The 17,950-nt window shown below is 40.7% G+C and overlaps 1 protein-coding gene across 3 annotated transcripts in view; it reads right to left on the bottom strand.

The window, feature by feature from the left end:
• Positions 1–204: 204 nt before the first annotated feature.
• Positions 205–17,950, bottom strand: part of pde8a (phosphodiesterase 8A) — a 44,808-nt gene continuing 27,062 nt past the window's right edge. For 2 of the 3 annotated variants that reach the window (XM_030048699.1, XM_030048701.1), the window contains 18 exons: positions 17,647–17,735; positions 16,865–16,943; positions 16,279–16,419; positions 15,392–15,480; positions 15,188–15,239; positions 15,051–15,093; positions 12,863–12,940; positions 12,544–12,614; positions 11,749–11,913; positions 9,108–9,156; positions 8,796–8,931; positions 7,706–7,904; positions 6,155–6,372; positions 4,995–5,127; positions 3,989–3,997; positions 3,130–3,294; positions 2,859–2,988; positions 205–2,419 (listed from right to left, as the gene is read on the bottom strand). In XM_030048699.1, coding sequence (XP_029904559.1) covers positions 2,313–2,419; positions 2,859–2,988; positions 3,130–3,294; positions 3,989–3,997; positions 4,995–5,127; positions 6,155–6,372; positions 7,706–7,904; positions 8,796–8,931; positions 9,108–9,156; positions 11,749–11,913; positions 12,544–12,614; positions 12,863–12,940; positions 15,051–15,093; positions 15,188–15,239; positions 15,392–15,480; positions 16,279–16,419; positions 16,865–16,943; positions 17,647–17,735 — 1,953 coding nt within the window. In that variant the 3' untranslated portion in view covers positions 205–2,312. The remainder of the gene's footprint in view (positions 2,420–2,858; positions 2,989–3,129; positions 3,295–3,988; positions 3,998–4,994; positions 5,128–6,154; positions 6,373–7,705; positions 7,905–8,795; positions 8,932–9,107; positions 9,157–11,748; positions 11,914–12,543; positions 12,615–12,862; positions 12,941–15,050; positions 15,094–15,187; positions 15,240–15,391; positions 15,481–16,278; positions 16,420–16,864; positions 16,944–17,646; positions 17,736–17,950) is intronic. The other variant, XM_030048700.1, reaches the window with a different exon arrangement.

Raw genomic sequence — 17,950 nt, 5'->3', positions numbered from 1 at the left:
AAATATTTCTACCATTACTAATCATAAAGGAGGGTGGTCCTCTGGTGATTAAAATAAAGATACCAAGGTGATGATAAAGAAATCTAGGCAGACACAATGTACTGCAAATCATCAGCAAGTGGAAAAGGAGAAAGGAGTTTCAATCACAGCAGGAAACAGAATGAAACAGAAACATATTATTGACATTATTTTATTTTCCATTGAATAGTTTCTAATTTTTTTCCCCCGGTGCCTTCAGACCAAGAAGTGAATCAGAAGGAACAAACAAATCCCCTGATTGAGTGTACAATTCTGTCATAAGAGAGAAACAAAGATACCGTGGTCAATACATCTTATTAACCATCATTTGCTTAGTTGTTATGGCATCTATATACTGTTTAAATAGGAAATATTCTTAATAAGCAACATTCTTTAACGTATATTAGTATCCTAATCTGAAACCAACCTTGAATAGAAGTTGTTCCCTGGGTCTGTGCATAAGGATGTTGGACAATGGCCAAAAATAGAAGGATGTTTGATCAAAATCAAAGCAAGCTGGCCTCTAGGAGACTGGTTAAAGACAGTGATAGACAATTCCGTAATCCACATCCTTCTAAACCATTTAGTTCTCTGTATACATGCCAGAAATGCCTCTTTGTTACCATCCAATTCACAGGTATTCAGATAGCTATAATGGTTGATCTCGTTTGCTGCAAATCCAGTGTAAAATTCATTGTCTATAAAAATATTGAGATTTACTTGAACATAACCTTTTGACTATGTTATAATAAAAACTCCAGATGTCCGTTGCAGTTGCACAGTGGGATGTACTGTATAAATATTGTATAAAATAAGGCAGTCTTTTCAGTAGGATAAACCAGATACAAAAATTTCTGGGAGAAAAAAATCTTTCAAGTCCAAAATGTTTTCACATATTTCTGCTGTTGTCAAATGTCAAGCGGTTTACAGCATTAAACCAAGAGTAAGGGATTGTTGCAACAATGAACACACCCAGACACACACACACACACACACACACACACACACACACACACACACTCACATTCACACACACAAACACAGATACTCACACACATACACACACACTCCTGATGATCAGCATTAACACAGCTTATTCTCCAATGCAACATCCCATCCCTGGACAAATCACTGAGACGTAGACATTTCTAATATTGTTTACAGTGCAATACAAAGGTGTTCATTCAAACTGGTACTGTACTTTTGATAAGAAAATAAAAATGTTTATAATGCTAATGCTTCATATGAATAATAATTGTGGACAAGACTTTGAGAGTTATAGTAGTATTCGTCTTAATCAGCTTTGGCTTCTCTCTCTTTTTTAATTTATTTTGTTCTTATTTACCAACTAATTCATGTATGCATTTTTTAATACAGAAAATATGGAACATCTAAGAAAAATTAGTATACCAAATCATCTGTAATTAATTACCTATGATCGTGATGTTGAGGTTTGTTTTTTTTTTTCTCTCATCAGTGGCCTAAGTAAAGTTCCACTGCCTGACCCCGAAGAAAACATCCCAACCCACTTGTCTCTTATGACAGCTTCGTGTCACTATAATCTTCCTTGCCTGGATTAGTGGATGTGTTTCTGAAGGACACACAAAAATATAGCCCAAAAAAAAAAAAAGCAGTGGAGTGTTGTTCTATGGTGCGGCCTCCAGGGGCACAAGAGAGTTGTCATGCCTTGCTTGCGAGCAGACGGACGGAGGTCCAAGGTGATTTTATGGCGTGACGTGGACTGGTCGCCATCTCCAGACCACTTCTCCGTCCGATCCTCAAGTTCTTCTGGAAACCCAAGTACTGCAACACCTGGTCAGTGTAAATCACTCCATCAGTGAACAAGCAGTTTTTACTCAGACAGCAACATCTGCCTCGTGGACAGAAAGGGAGAACCCATGTGGTAAGAAGGGGACGGATGCTTTGCTGGGAGCTCTGTGAAGACCCTCCCTCAGTCATGTCACTTGACCAGCTACACCGCCAATGCCTTAGAGGCACTAGAAGTTCATAAGGATGCTGTGCGTTCATGTAGCCATCCATCTCTCTGTGTGTCACAGTTCTCATCTGACAGGGTTATAGGCCAGCGGCATTTTGCGCAGCAGCCTGTCAGGAAGTCCTTCTGTGTATCTGTATGGACGGACATGTGGATGCGCGGCGTGCTACAGAAGCAGGAGAGTGAAGGCGAGTAGGCCCTGGGTGGCTGGGCTGGCAGGGAGAGAGACGCCCCAGCAGGAGAGAGGAGAAGAGGGCCGCAGAGTCCCAGGGCCCAGGGGCTGAAGCCACATACGGTGCGCCTACTCTGGAGGCGGTCGCAGACTGTGCAGCTTCCTTTCATCCAGGCCTTTCCAGTACTTAAAGTTGTTGTCCAAATGCTGCATAAGATTAGGCAGATCTGCAAAAGCTGGAGGCAAAACAAAGGAGTGTTACACTGGACAACTGAGGTGCTATACTCTCTTTTTAAAGAAAGAGTTCACCCAAAATACAAAAAAGATATTTTCCCACTTGGGGACATTTTTTGGTGGGTATAAATTAAAGGCAGCTAGATACAGTTTGCCGCTGTTCTTGAGTAGAAAATAGATCCTAACAAAACCCTCTGTATGGCTAGCTATGCCATTGTTTTTGGAAAAAGCTGTTGATGTTAAGTTTTTCAGCCAGGTTTTTGAATGTTTACGCTCCAAATAAGTACCCATCCAGCCCCGCTTTATCAGGAAACCTCACTGAATCATCAACTCACTGGATGGAAAGATGGTTCAAGTGTTAAAATCTGTTTTTTGTGTTATGGGTGAACTGTTCCTTTAACAACAATCATCATAACCTGCAGATAGAGCATCCATTCTCACCGTCCCATGCGTCAAACATGTCTGTGATGAAGTAGTCTATGAAGGAAATCTGGGACTTGGGGATGCTACACGTGTTTCTGTCGAACACAGGCATAACCACCGGTAGGCCCTGTCTCTTCTCCTCGTCTGTCTGTAACAAAGACGACAGCACAAACAATCATCACACACACACCAAATGCATGAAGCACAATAAGCACAGTGCAGCTGCTGCCTGCTAGACCCATCTGCCGTGCATCTCAGCCATAGAGTTGTGTTGTTTTTGTCTAATTACCTGTGCAAAGTATTCCTCTGAGATGCGTCCAGCCCATTCTATACAGAGTTCCTGAGGCCTGCATGGATTGGAGATGTCTGCACACTTAATCAGCATCCGCTTGACAAGGATCCGGTTCTCAGGGGATGTCAGGACGCTTTTGACGGATTCCTCATCATTGTTTCCCTGAAAACAGAAGCCGGCCGTCAGCAGGAAGAAAACTCGAGTTCTACTTAAGGCTGTTTTATAGTTACAAGACGGGTGTCGACAGGCGTCTTACGAAAAGTGTCGGGTGACACTGAGGCATTTATGCTCAAACGAGGCATTGGAAGACGTCTGTGGCATAAGCTGTCATCTCCATGGTAACCAGCTGGATGCATCTCCATTTTGGAAAGATGGCTGCCGGCTACTATATGTTTGATTTGGCAGAGGAGGAGGAAATTTTAAAAATCGCTTTTACAGCGGACGAGGAGGCAGAGGAGAAAAACTGCTGCCATAATTTTCCCCAGGAGTTAATTGTGATTTATTAATGAATTCATTTATTTATTTTGCAGCTTTTAAGTCCCTCCGTGATGAGTCAAACAGGTGACATGTCCTCACCTGTTCAAACCCATCCAGTACTCTACAGCCAATCTTTTCACCACTAATATTTTTATTCCCTTTGGCCCCCATCCCTGCACAGCTGTTTCCATTTCCATGACGACAACAGCACCCTTGGTCCATCCAACCAATCAGAATGTGAGGCATTAAATGACAGCGTCTGCGACTTTAGATGCAAGACACTGTGAGACATCATTTTAGTCGTCACACACTGAGGACAGATGCGTGTCTTACAACCATAAATCAGCCTTTACTAGCAATTAAAAAAAAAAAAACTTACTGTGACTGTCTGTATATCGTGGGAAAAATAAAGTGTGGCATGGGGAGCAGATAAAGATTCATTAGTTTTCATTAATTCTATAAAGAAGCGTAGGCAGTACACTGTTCAAGTACTCAGAATGAGTTCATTATGAGATTTTGCTATAGTAACAGATGCATGACAGCACAGTATGGTTCATATAGTCACAAGGTCTGCAGCCTTCTGTGTGCTTGGTGAATTAGAATTCCACTGACAATTTGGTTAAGCAGAAGAAATACAGTATATCTATCCTGCTGTGCCAAGATGGGCGAGGTCTCCGTTCTATTCTCGACCTTCAAGTCTCAAGACTCTGCCAGTATATGTGGTGCAAAATATACTGGCAGATATAGCGGAGCTGAGAGCAGAGTCAAAAGCCAACAGGCTTTCTCAAAATCATTTGTGAGTTTTTAATATTTTGAACATAACTTTGCATCAAACACTTAAATGCACACATTGTCAGAGAGGAAATGTTTTTGTGAGTCCTTGTTTTCTATATAAAAACCAAGACAACAAGCGAGTCAGTGCGCCTATCATTTATTCCTATCATTCCTGCCTTAAAAGGGTCAGACAACCTTTAAATGGCTGTGCTGAGCATTCCACACCAAGATGGGAAAGATGATACCAACTTGTAAAATTCTCTCCCCACAAAGATATCTGTGCCCAGGCAAACAACAGGCCACAGCCCCCCTGAAGCAGTTTGATCTTACTTTAACGCAAAACACAATGGTTGCAGTGGAGTGGATTTGTGTAGAAATGTGAAATTACACTCACTGTGCGTCTTTATGCTCCTGTCTGTGACTTGTCTGCTGTCACACCACACAAACATCTATGAAAACTACTGCTAGTATTAGACCACCCATGCCTACATTAGGTCTGATACAGTGTTTACAATATTCAGGAAAACCCCGAATACCAGACATTACAATGACTAACACATTTTTAACAATGATTTCTTTTAAATCGCTCTTTTTCAAAAAATCCATCTCACCCCATTCTCCTCCAGAGCAGCCAGTGGCTTGTTGATGCTGTTGACAAATTTGTTGACATGTTCAAAGTGTTTGGTCATCTCAGTTGCTAGCACCATATCAATGATGGCCTGTCTGAGTGTTCGATACTCATTCCTAGACAGAGGGAAAGACAGAGGGAGAGAGGGGGAGAGAGAGAGAGAGAGAGAGAGAGAGAGAGAGAGAGAGAGAGAGATGGACAGAAATCAGATGGGAAAGGGAGGGAACGGGAGAGAGAAAAGTGAGAGAAAAGAAGAGAGTGAGATGACAGTGGTAAATACCATGGAAACCCATGTGAACACTTTTCCCCTTCTGACTGCAGTGACAGTGGCAATGAATGGATGCTTTGTTCACCTTCCCCCTCTGAGGGGACCAGCACATGTGAGCCATTTTGCTTTGGGACTCAAATCTCATTACTACTCTGCCGCTGTCAATGCGCACACACACACACACAAAACTTTGCTTTCATCTGCACATGTGCGGCCCTTGCTGAGCCCATATCACATTCCAGATGATGTCAGTATCACAACAAATCTTTCACAAAGAATTCCAATGATTAAAATGACTAACATTTTCTCAAACTTGTAGACTACACAACAGCTTTTCATGAACAAATACAGTTGAAACAACTGGAATCGCTGAGAGGGCTCTTAAGTTAAACAGTCAGCAGCTACATTAAATTAAAGGAACACTTCACCCCAAAATGAAAATTCAGTCATTATCTACTCATGCCAATGAAAGTCAAAACTCCACTGAAGCTTGTTACCTCGTTGTGAGACACTGAAGTAAAGACTGGACTTTTGGACCTACAGGGCAATTGTTTGGCAACAGAACACTTGGATTATGCTGCATGAGCTGTTTGGAAAAAGATGATGATCATTTTGTGCTTTTCTGGAGTTGTAAAAACAGCCCCATGGACTTCATCAGTTTGGCAGATGGCTGAGATGGTATTACAGCAGCTAAAAAAAACTTTTACTGAGTTTTAACTGCCAAGGGGATGTGTACATAATGACTGAATTTTCATTTTGCGGTGAAGTGCTCCTGTAACACTCCTTTTGTAATGAATTGCTGACCTCTCCAGATCAGTGGATGGGTGTTGTTGGCCAAATGCCTTTGAACTTGAAAAAGATTAATAATCTCCTACCTCTCCATGTTCTTGAAGATGTTGCATTTATCGTCTCTCGTGGTGATCTGGAAGGCCAGTGCTGCATGGTGACTCTCTAGCACAGCTGTGTCATTGTAGAGAATGGCCAGCTCGCTTCCTGCGTTGCAGAGGAAGCTATTGGTGCGGCCTGGGTGGTCCACATCGTGCACAGTGGCAGCAATCAGGGCAGCCACTTCATCAATGGGATCCAGACTTTGCTGTTAGGACAAACAATATGTAAAACAATGAAAATAGAAAATGAGGGAGGGCGTTGCACAAAATGTCAACAAATGATGTATGACTTGCAGACTAGGAAATCAGGTTAACATATTAAACAATGCAGCTATTTTAGGACTTTTTCACTATATCATAAAAAGTGACTACATCGAACACAGAGGTGCAGTATTTGTCACTTGAGCTTTCATGTTTATGATGGTTTGTAGTTTTTCACTATTCACTTAAGGGACTAGTGAGCAAAATGACTGAACAGTTACAGTAATTACAGGAAAAAGAGCGCAAAGAAGCTCAGAATAACTGCATGAATTTTGTCAGCACAACAAATTTGTTTAATTTTGCCACATGGCAAACCTTCTCTTGCCTGTCTAGAGAGTGCTAGGGTCTTTTTTTAAATGCGTCCTAGCCTTGGGTTATCTAACGTCACACTTCACTGGCTAAGCCAATGAAAGTTCACTTCCTCGAGATCAGAAATAGACAATTTAGTAATCAGCTTAGCCAGTGCACACACTTAACCAGTTGCTGAGCCACTGACACAGTTGGGCTAAACCACAACTCTCTAGGATACCATAAGCTCAGACAGGACACTTGACACACAATCTCACCGGAGAGGCATGCTCGATAGCAGAAAATGTCAAGCTCTAGAAGGACAGGCATCTGGATGTATTTGTGCACTGATAGACAAGGCAGATTTGCTTATGTAAAAATTAGCACACCACACCCAACTGTAAAATATCAACAGCAGCCAACAGGATAAAACAGGATAACTCTCCAAAGCGTTTCTATAGACAACCAGTTGTTTTGCTGTGTTGACTTTCAACAACATATGTAATTATACATGCACTCATATTTGTAGATTTTCTCTCATAAATTACACATACACAGAAAAGTACAGGAGTCATAAAATTTTGCCTAGCAACCCAGCAATTTGCCTAACTGTTATTAACAATAACACATCACTATGGCAGCTTTATGGGCAGACTGGCTGCAACAATCATCACTCCATTGTGACAGAACAGAGTGGTATATTAGGAAGCCGGCATTTCCATCAAAATTACTAAGAAAAAGACATAGAAAAATGCAGAAAAATAGTTACTGTCTCCCATTAGAAGTGTATGTGATTGGTATACCAAATGCAATAAAAAGTCATGATGCATGGAGATTCACTGTCACTGTCCATTTGTTTCATGGTCTATGGAAAAAATGATTCAGTGCTGGTTTGTAACAAGCAACGGGCCAGTCACAGTTTTCTGAGCAGCTAAAATCATCATGTGTTTTTGCAGCAAGAAGAATGATATCCATTTTTTTTGTCTTTACCTTGACCCTCTCCTTGCAGAGAAAATATGCAGTTGCGTGCAGGACGTCGGCTGCATGGGTAGAGTTGTGGTAAGAGTTACTGGAGTGGTAGTTGGCTTCGATCACTTGTAGCCAGGAACGCAGAGTGGCCTCAGGGCAGCTTAGGAACTCGCACACCCCAAAGCGAGAGAAGATCTTCAGACCCAAGTAGGTCAAAGGCCTGCAGGAGTATTCAGCGTTCTAGTTTAAGACAACATCTCCTGTTCAGCTCTTCTTCCAAAGCCCCGAATCAAAGTCGCTCTGGTAGCTCTTTATACAAAATACTTTATACAATATACAAAAATTTTTTTCCCAGTCAAAAAGAACATTTCAGATATCCACAATGACATTATTCCAAGGGCAAATGCCATCACTTTTGCCATTCATGTGTATGGGGTTTCTCATTATAGATATCTAAAATTTGGTTCCAGTTTTAGATATCTACAATTTAATTTCAACTAGTCATAATATCTTTAAATTCAAAATATCTTTAATTCCCATCAATTCAAGATATCTACCTACCTCAAGATATCTATCTATTGTCCTTTTTAGATATTTAGAACTTGTCAGAATGTCAAGTCAGAATTACGACTAGTCATAATTCAGTTGTAGATATCTGTGATGAGAAACCCCATACACATGAATGGCAAAAGTAATGTCGTTTGTTCTAGGAGGAATGACATCGAGGATATCTGGAATGTTCTTTTTGACTCGTCAGATTGACATTATAGATATCTTGAAGGAAAGTTCTGACTAGTCACAACGACTAGTCCAATTGACATTCTTGATATCTGTATTGTTAATTCCAGATAATTAAAAATATCTATTTGATATTAAAAGGGCTTGTTGTAACATCATGCACAGCAACTCTGACTAGTCATAATTACACCTGATCATTGCAGATATCTGTAATTCAATTTTTACTAGTCAAAACTGAATTACAGATAACTGTAACTGTTGTTTTGACAAGTCAAAATTATGTTGTAAATATCTATAATGTTCATTCCGGGCAGTCAGTCTTAGCATTTAAAAGTTAAAGTGGTTTGCATTCTTTTTTGTATTGTTGCCTCACCGTTTCATGGTTGCAGCTTCCAAGTTGAAGATGTCAAAGTCCCAAGAGTCCTCGTTCTCCATGGTCTGAGCTATACGAGGAGGGATGTCATTTAATGACAGAGGAGTGGTCAGGTGGCTGGGGATATGGTGGGGCTCTGTGTGTACAAAAAAACGTTGAGAAAGTTTAGTCTATTGCATATTTCAACATATGGGAAACCAGATATTAGTTTTACATTTACGCCAGCCAAACAAATCTATGAAACTCTAACCGTTGATAATATGAACTATTCATTGCCGTTTCCAGTGTATCCAGTGAGCTCTGTGCACTTACGTTTTGTGGCGAAGATATATTCGTTTCCTGATAACCTGCGCAAGCCGTCCTGTGAACAACAGAGAGAGTGAGGAGGAATAAGGGAGCAAACTGAAGGGAAAAAAACTGAAGACAAACACAGGTTACAACTCTCATCTTTTTGAACAGCCATATAATGACAGTTTAAGATGCTGCAAGCAATCAGTACCGATGCAGTACGATGCACTTCAAAAGAATTCAGACCGCATCACTTGTTTTAGATTGTGGTTGATTTTTTTGTTTGTTGTTGTTGTTCAAGCTGAGACATTTAGTAATGTACAGGATCTGATATAGATATCCCTTGTGCTACTAGGAGCGCATTAACAAGAATACAGTTAGGATGATGCAGGAAGGAGAAATGGGGGCGATCAGGTATGCCACTGGGATTTTCAAAAAGGGCCACCATCATAGATGCTTTGCTTAGACCTGCAAAATGTGACACATCTTTGTTAGGGTTTCTAAAAAAGGCACAATTAAAAAGGCACAATTTTTGAGCATATCAGGTTGCCAAGAGTATTTATTACAAGTAGTTAATTTAGCGTGTATCAAAATGTAAGAGACAGTCACCCTCAATAGCCAACCTCATAAAACTGAGGAGAACCTCATGTTAAGTGTTCCTGTGTGTACTACAGCCTCTGGCACTTTACCACTGAACACCAAAAACAAGAAAACCTGAACAGCATCTCTGTCCAAATACTAGCTCAATGTCTATTTTTATCTGACTAAAAAAAAAAAAAAAAAAACTGCAGTAAAAGCGCAATCATTCAAAAGTAATGAAGTTGATTTTAATTATATAGGAGAGTACACTAATACAATTCAATAGATATTACTAATTTCTCAAAACAGTTTGTGTAATATAGTGAATCTCTGGCTCGTGGTAGTGTTGTTGTACAACTCGTGATGTAATTTTAGCCTGCATCATTAACCAAAGGACTGTCAACAGACAATTTGCATAGCAAAGCATGTAACAAATGACTTCTTGACTGTCATGTTTGTAGTGAGATCTTTCAAGATATTTAAAAGAAACAGAAAGCACATGGATCTTGGATCTGGCCAAATGCCTTGTTGCATTTTATACAAGATGCAGAAGGATATGCATTTTGACTGAGGCAACAGCATAACAAAATATAATCACATAATCTACAGTAGATGAATCAATTGTGGCATTAGCCTTCCTCTTGTCATTGCCTCACGCTACGTTAGTAAATGGGGCTTATCAGTGGGGTGACACTTCATCATCTGAATGATCAAAAATTGCATCTGAAACTTGGTTATCAGTGTGATGCTCCAGCACTTCCAGGAACGTGATTTGCATGTATTACATGTTACATGTTAAGAAAGTGTTAGGGTTAGCAGCTCATTGGACGCCAAAAGCGAAAAAAAAAAAAAGTAAAACAAGGAAGTGTGTGTATTAAGGCTTCTATTCCTACGAAAACTGCTGAGAGTCAGTGATGAAAATAATGTCAACCCTATAACCCTATGTCACCCAGTGATATTGGGGCACCTATATAAGTTTTGGGCGCTAGTGTGCACATGGGTGTGTGTTACAGAGTGAAGTGTTTACTTCACGAGCGAGAAAGGAAGAGGAGACTGGCTCATCTTTGACCTGAGCATTGTCTCATGGTGGCGCTGCCTCTGTACACACTGGCTATTTTAAGACTTTCTCCCCAGAAAGATGACAGCTTCTCTCTTAATGTTTACTGGGTCTTATGAGCGCAGACGCAGTCAGCGCATCTACCTCAAAACGACAAGCTAGAAATGAAAGCTGTTGAAAATAAAGAAGGACCCTAGCATGCCATAAACATATCATTCTACATAAATTATCATACAGTCTGGGGCAAAAGAAGACAACACACCCACTCACACCTCATGGCTCTCTGGTTTCATCAGGTTTTATCACTTACACAGAAAAAAATATGTCTGTGAAATGTCTATGTATAACCTTGCTCTTCTTGTACATCTCTCTGTCTCTGGGTCTCTAGAGTGTACATGTATAAGTAAAGCCATGCTTATTCATCTGATCCAAAGAACAGGATGTTTCCAGGCCTGTGGAGTTGAGAGGAAGAGGTTCATGTGAGTGTGAGTGAGTGTGTGCGTGTGCGGGTGAGACAGAAAGATAGAGAGAGAGGGAGGGAGGGAGAGGGGGGGAGGAAGAGAGGGAGGGGTAGGCTTTCCTCTCCAGCCTACAGGAGCACAAAGGACAATCTAACACTTCCTCTGGGGTTGTTGCCAAGACTGCCAACTTGGCACTCTTTCTACTTCTCTACTTCACCATTGCTGTCCATTAATCTCTCTTTCTCTCTCTCTTTCTCTTTCTCTCTCTCCCTTTCAAAGGGCAAAAATATGAAGAGAAGTGCACACAAAAACAAAAGCTCACATGTGCGCGCGCGCACACACACACACACACAAATGACTTTGCTACTTTCATTTAACACATGACACATCACATGATATCATGGGCTTTGTGAATTATCTGCATGCAAGTGAAAAGTGAACAGACATTCATGTGGACATGCGAGTCAACTTTTTATTGTGTGGTTTCATACATGACTCTAATTTATTCAGTTGAACCAGGGGTAGATGTGGGATTTTTCTCCTTGTGGCCTGTGGAGCTGCTCCTTACCGTCATCAGCCCCCCCACCAGATCATTTGTGTGGGGGTCCTCATCCTTGGTGCCAAGCTGCGGGGAGTAGAGCTCAGTGGTCCTAAGGATCTCCAGTACCCGATCCAAGGCCTCTGCCACTGGCATGGGACTGCTTTCCTGTGCTGCATTGATGATGTTGATCACCTGCATGATGAAGAGTTCAAAGAGAGCTCTGCATGAGTGAGGCCAACCTTTATTATATGTAATTAGTTAAAATAATACCAACTTATGTAATGAGTTATTGGAGGATCTAAGGTTGGACACCTAAAAGCAAGCAGATGCTAGCACACTGTGCAAGTGCTAGCTCAGCCACTTGCATATACACACACACACATGCATACACACACAGAACCAGCTGCAGTTCTATCAGTGGCTTTATTCTAGAGAGGAAGACGCCTACAGGGACTGACAACACAGTCAAATGATACAGCAGAGGAACTGCAGTGTGTCATATGACCCATCCCCGGGGACTTTCTCCATTTCCGACAAACCAGGCTGCAGTCGACATAAACCACTGAAACAGCAGGTCATTCTGGTCCCACATGCTTTCCCTGACTCTTCCTTGAAATATGGCATTTTATGAGCCATATCTTTTGTCTCTTTACATGGTATGCATGACCTCTAGACTTAAACTTCTAGCTGTAAAAGAAATGCTTATGGCACTTGTGGCAGTTTTATCGCCCAGGAGCTCAGTCATGAGATGGTAACATCAGTGCAAACTGATAATCATATGATGGAGGCTTGAAGGGATGGTGGGGAAGGACACAAACCCACCTTGGTGATGGGAGCTTCGATGGTCATGGAGTGGATTCGGGCCATGGAGGAGTGCCTTCGCTGAGAGCTCCCTGGCAGGAGAAAAAGATCATCTAAATGTCTGCAACTATAAACATGGTCTTTCAATCAAATTGTGTAAGGGAGAAAATCAACAACATGATCAGCTGCATTTTTCCACTACTTGGTGTGTGTGTGTGTGTGTGTGTGTGTGTGTGTGTGTGTGTCTAATCAACACTTGATGCAAACAGATAGTTTGGAGGGTTTCATAAAGCTAGAGAGAAACACCCAGTTTACATAATCTATCTCCCTTCTCTCTCACCATCGCTCCCTCGAGACGTTGTGGACCTGACGTCAAGAGAGCCTTTCCTCCGGTCTTTGTGCTTACTAGATTGGATGTCTGGGGAGAGCAGCACACCTTACATTAACACATAAAAACACATGCACATGCACACACATAGCAATCACTTCAAAAGCGATGATGGAGCCGACTCTGACTTTAAATGTTGCTTGCTGACAAAAGATAGTGCATAGAGGCCATTCAGGATTCAGCTTTTGGATTTTCTTTGAATTGCAATGTGATTTGGAATTCGGTTTGAGTTTTTTGCAGTGAAAGTTTGGGGAAAAAATTTTAAAATTAGAGGGCACTAGTAAAAACATACCAAAAAATGGAATGGCTGTAACTAACTCCCATTAAGAAAGTCATTGATAATCACTTTGCTAGATATCAAGCAAACTGGATGTCAGAGAAGGTACTGATAATATTTGTACCCATGCATTTTTCATTTCCGATTAGAGAAACAAAATAAAACTATTTAAAACTTGGTAGAATAAATACAGCAGAAGCCTTCTGTTTTTCTGAACAATAATATGAAAACAAAAGGCTCCTTATAAATGGAAGCTATAATAATGCAGGTTAAATGACAAATGTCTTCCATCTGCAGGGATGAATACAACTCATGTATGAAACTACAACTCACTGTCCTCTGAATAATCTTCCATCTCCTCTCTCTCTAAAGCTGCTCTGCTGAGTCATCGGTTGTAGTATTAGCAGACCAACACAGGCTTTCTCTGTTAACATATGGCTTGAGTTTATTATTTAATGCAAAAAACGGTCATGACTGACCAAAAATTGCAAGCACTCTGTTGATTTGGCCATTTCATTTATATAGTCTGTGGTAATTTTACAAAATTGTTCACAAATATGGTAGAGATTGCTTGATTTTTTTTTTTTTATCATCATTGCAACAAAAAAGCAAATTCCTGGAGGCAATGCTAATAAAAGTAAACTTTATATCTTTGTCTCTGCTAATGTACGGCACACATAAATGAATAATACACTAATTCAAAGTTCTTAAGTAAAACAAAAAACGGCACTGTACAGTAGCCGGCCGGAGGCTCAACCAGGGATGGGAATTTGCGAGCTTTAGTAATATAGCTCTTTAAACATACAACACTTTGGGACAAAGAGCTTCACAAGGTCAAAAGAAAACAACAGAACAAGAAACAATATACACAGACAAAAAGACCAAACACGTTACAAGAAATTCAGACAAAACATATCAGTCGCACTGAAAGGCCAGATAGTAAAAGTACGTCTTTTAATCCATTTTAAAAACGTCAATGGATTCTGCTGATGAAACGCTTTTGGCAGAGTTGTTCTGCAGCCAAGGGGTTGCAGCAGCACAAATGTGATCACCCATTAAAACCCCTGATCAGGGGACTTAAGCAACCTAGGACGGTTGTAAGGCTATAACACTTCAGAATGTGAGGTGCAAGAAAAGCTTTATAAAGAAACAACAGAATTTCAGTGTTGATTCTATTGCTGGCAGGCTGCCAGTGAAGGAATGGCAAGAGAGGAGTGAAATTATCCCTATTTTTCACCTAGTCTAGCTGCTAAATTTTGAAATCAGTTATGTGAACGGGCTTTACAGTCAATGCTACAATAGAGCAAGTAAAAAATGCCCAGTCTAGGGGAAACAAAATCATGGATAACTTTTTCCAGGATGACAAAAGAAAGACATTAATTTATTTTTAAGGCATTTCTGAGTCAGAAGAAACAGGTCCAGATAATTTGTGCTTCAAAATATAGGTCATAATAAAAGAAAAGAGTGCCTAATATTTACTTACATATTAGCAAAGTGACTGCAAACTTATACTGCAAATTTTAGTTTACACATGGGCACATGGAAGCACATGTAAACTGTCAACATTTCAACATGCATGTAAACATGCAGTGGTCCTAGGAGTGGCCCTTGTGGAACACCACAAGTGATACTGGAATGGGAAGAACACACATCAGCGATATTTACAACCCAACTTCTACCCCAGAAATAGCACATGAAGGACCTGAGTGCTGCTCTCAGGACACCAATCCAGTCTTTTAGGAGATTCAGCATAATTGTGTTATTGATCACATCAAGTTCTACACTAATGTCTTCAAGGATTAAGATGGAGCGGTCCCTGGCATTTACAGAGGGCATTTTAACGGAGTAGGGAACATATCTTACCTGTCTGAGACTCTGCTTGCACACGTTCACTGGTTTTATCACTCTGTAGAGACAGAAGAAAATAGAAACAACTTGAAGTCTTTGAGAGATTCTTTTTGATCTCTTTTGTAACAAAAAATAATGACAACAGTTCTTACCTTATTATTATCATTTAAAGGCCTGTTGATAGACACATAGTGTCTGATTTTTCTGTGAATGACAAAAAAGCAAAAAGTAAGATGTTAATCATCATTGTATGATGTATGACATTAAGATAAACACTGTACAGCAGTATATTGCAAGATAATTTCCAGTAGATAATCGCTCAAGAGCAGATGACCAGGCCAAAACACACCACTCACCCTCCCTGTCCAATTACAGGTGTGATCTTCACATTTTGCTGAATGCTGTCTCCATTCTTCTTTTTGGCATAATAAATCCCCTGCCACTCCTGGAACAGAGTCAGAGCCAAGAGAAAGCTAATGAGACAAACAATGCAAAAACAAAACATTACAGTATATTTAAAAAAAAAAAAAAAAACTACTCAGGAATACCATGGACATCACAAGAGATGAAAGTTTTATTGTTGTAATTAAAATATAATAAAACCAAGAGATCACAATATTTCATCGGTTGAAAAGGTACTAAAAACTGGCGTGTGGAACAAGGGGTATGCCAGGGTAGTGTTTAGGGTGGGGTGTGAGGTGGGAGTGGGGGGGGGGGGGGGGGGGGGGGATTTCAGAGTATTTCAGAGAGCAGCAAGTTGCTTTAATGGGTAGGTGAAACACTCCTGGAGTCCAGCGTGCTTGTTTCATGCCCATCCCACCCATGGACTGCTGCAGCAGCTTTAAAAGGCCTTTCCTGCTGTTAGTCTGTCTGGGTCTGACCTTCTCTTTCTGTGTAGTAGGATCACAGCACAGCCATCAACCACTGTTCTTATGCACATGAAACAGAGCTGCTGGATGGCCCGTGGCACAGTTCATGCACTGCACGTGGATGCACGTGCAATTTATGTATGCACACCGACAGTGGCAGTGGCAGACATCTAGTTACTAGGGCGGACTGATAGTGGAATGTAATAGTCTAAGATGATGATTATACTGCATGTCAAAGCTGCACAGGAGAGTCTATCAACACAGTCACAATCACAATCGATCATGTAGGGTGCAAATGAATCACGGTGAGGGTGTAGCGTAGCCTGAAAAAAATGTTGTGTGAGTAACAAGAAGATGTTGTGAATGGTTATTACCTTTCCTTTCCGTATGCAGGAGTTTATTGTTTCAAGGAGATCAGGCTTATTCTTCTCACTTTTAGGCACTTCTATTATTTCCTTCCCTATTAGCTCGCCTTGTTGGTAGCCCATAATGGACTCGTAGGCAGGGTTCACGTACTGTGAAGGAGAGGTGAGAGAGCGTTCAGGCTGTATCTGACATGACAAGCCGCTGTTCATAAAGTGGACAAGCCTGAGGTCAGACACAGTGAAGTCTGAGGGGAGTCAGCAGGGCGAGCTATGATAATGAGCTCTAAAGGCATATGAGCCATGCCAACAAAAACAATACATTGTCACAGATGCCAGCACATTTGCTACTCATTGTTTCACGTGCAGAAATCTGAAATACTGATTTTACTGTACGTGAAATTAGAATGTGATAACCTAGATTGTGCTGTGGTTAACAAAAGGAACCAGTGAGAGTGAAAACATGACTATCACAACTGAGATCTTGGATAAAAAAGCATCAGCAGGCACTAAAGAGAAGGGAGGGAGAGAGAGAGACAGAAAAGATTAAATTAATCACAATGATGCAACGAGAATGAAAAGCCTATTAGTGACCCACCTGAATGACTTGATCTTCAGAAGTGATCTCTATGGCCTCTTGGCTTTGTTCTAGAGCCGTGAAAATAGCATTTCCAGCCCTTGCACAGGTAGAGACAACAACACAGACTTATTATTACCCACATTCCCAAATGTATCGCTCCTGTCTGATTTAAAAATCTGCACAGACCCTCTCTCATGAAGTAAGTAAATAAATAAATCAAACATGTTCCCATTAATTTATACAGTTGTAGTGACACATTTCTAGATTTGAGTGTATGTGTATGCACGCACGTGAGTGAGAGAGTATGTTTTGTACATGGGAAGAGTGAGGGTGGAGTTTTGTTTTTTTCTATTACTCTGTGTGTGTCTTATTGTACATCTATATTTACATGTTACATCTATGTTACATCTTTGACTTTCTGAATTGTAGGTTTTCACTGTACTTTGTGATTTCAATGTGTTTTTAATATCTGAATCCCTGGTTACTGCATATGGAAATTAGCTCTTTATCTAAATCTGGTACAAAGCATTTTTTCTCTTAAAGTAAAATGTATTTGTACATGGTCCCTGATGACATAAACATATAGATAAATAAACATGTATTGATAGTTGGAGCCATCAAAGTGGACATCTATTCATTTCCCAGCTGGAGGTGACAGGTAACAACATTGACAGAAAAACTACATGTCTACATCCTTTTACTGATGTTTTTTACCCATCAATGCAACAGATCTTGATGAGACACTGTGCAACTAATACACTACTTAACTAAGCTTTGGCAAAAGCCCGTTCACTACTCACCTCAATTTGAACTGCGCCCGCACCTCCCCATGCTCCAGTTGTAGCAGCTCATTGTAGCAGGCCATCATATTGGCATTCTCCACATATCTCTGTGGGCCACAGGGCAACACAAAGCAGCATGGATCAACCAAAAGCTAATTAATATCCCATTTTCAAATCAGTGCTATTACAGTCTATGTTATGGCACTGTTAATGCCAGTGAGTGCTAGTGATCCAGGTATAGAGGACATAATGGGTGTGCCTGCTAAGCAACTGGGAAGGATTTATAATCAGGATCTATAATCGTGTTTTAAATTAAGGGTTG

The sequence above is a fragment of the Myripristis murdjan genome, chromosome 3 (genome assembly GCF_902150065.1).
Source record: "Myripristis murdjan chromosome 3, fMyrMur1.1, whole genome shotgun sequence".
NCBI lineage: Eukaryota > Metazoa > Chordata > Actinopteri > Holocentriformes > Holocentridae > Myripristis > Myripristis murdjan.
Note: the sequence above shows the minus strand (reverse complement) of the source record. Positions and strands in the feature narration are given on the sequence as shown.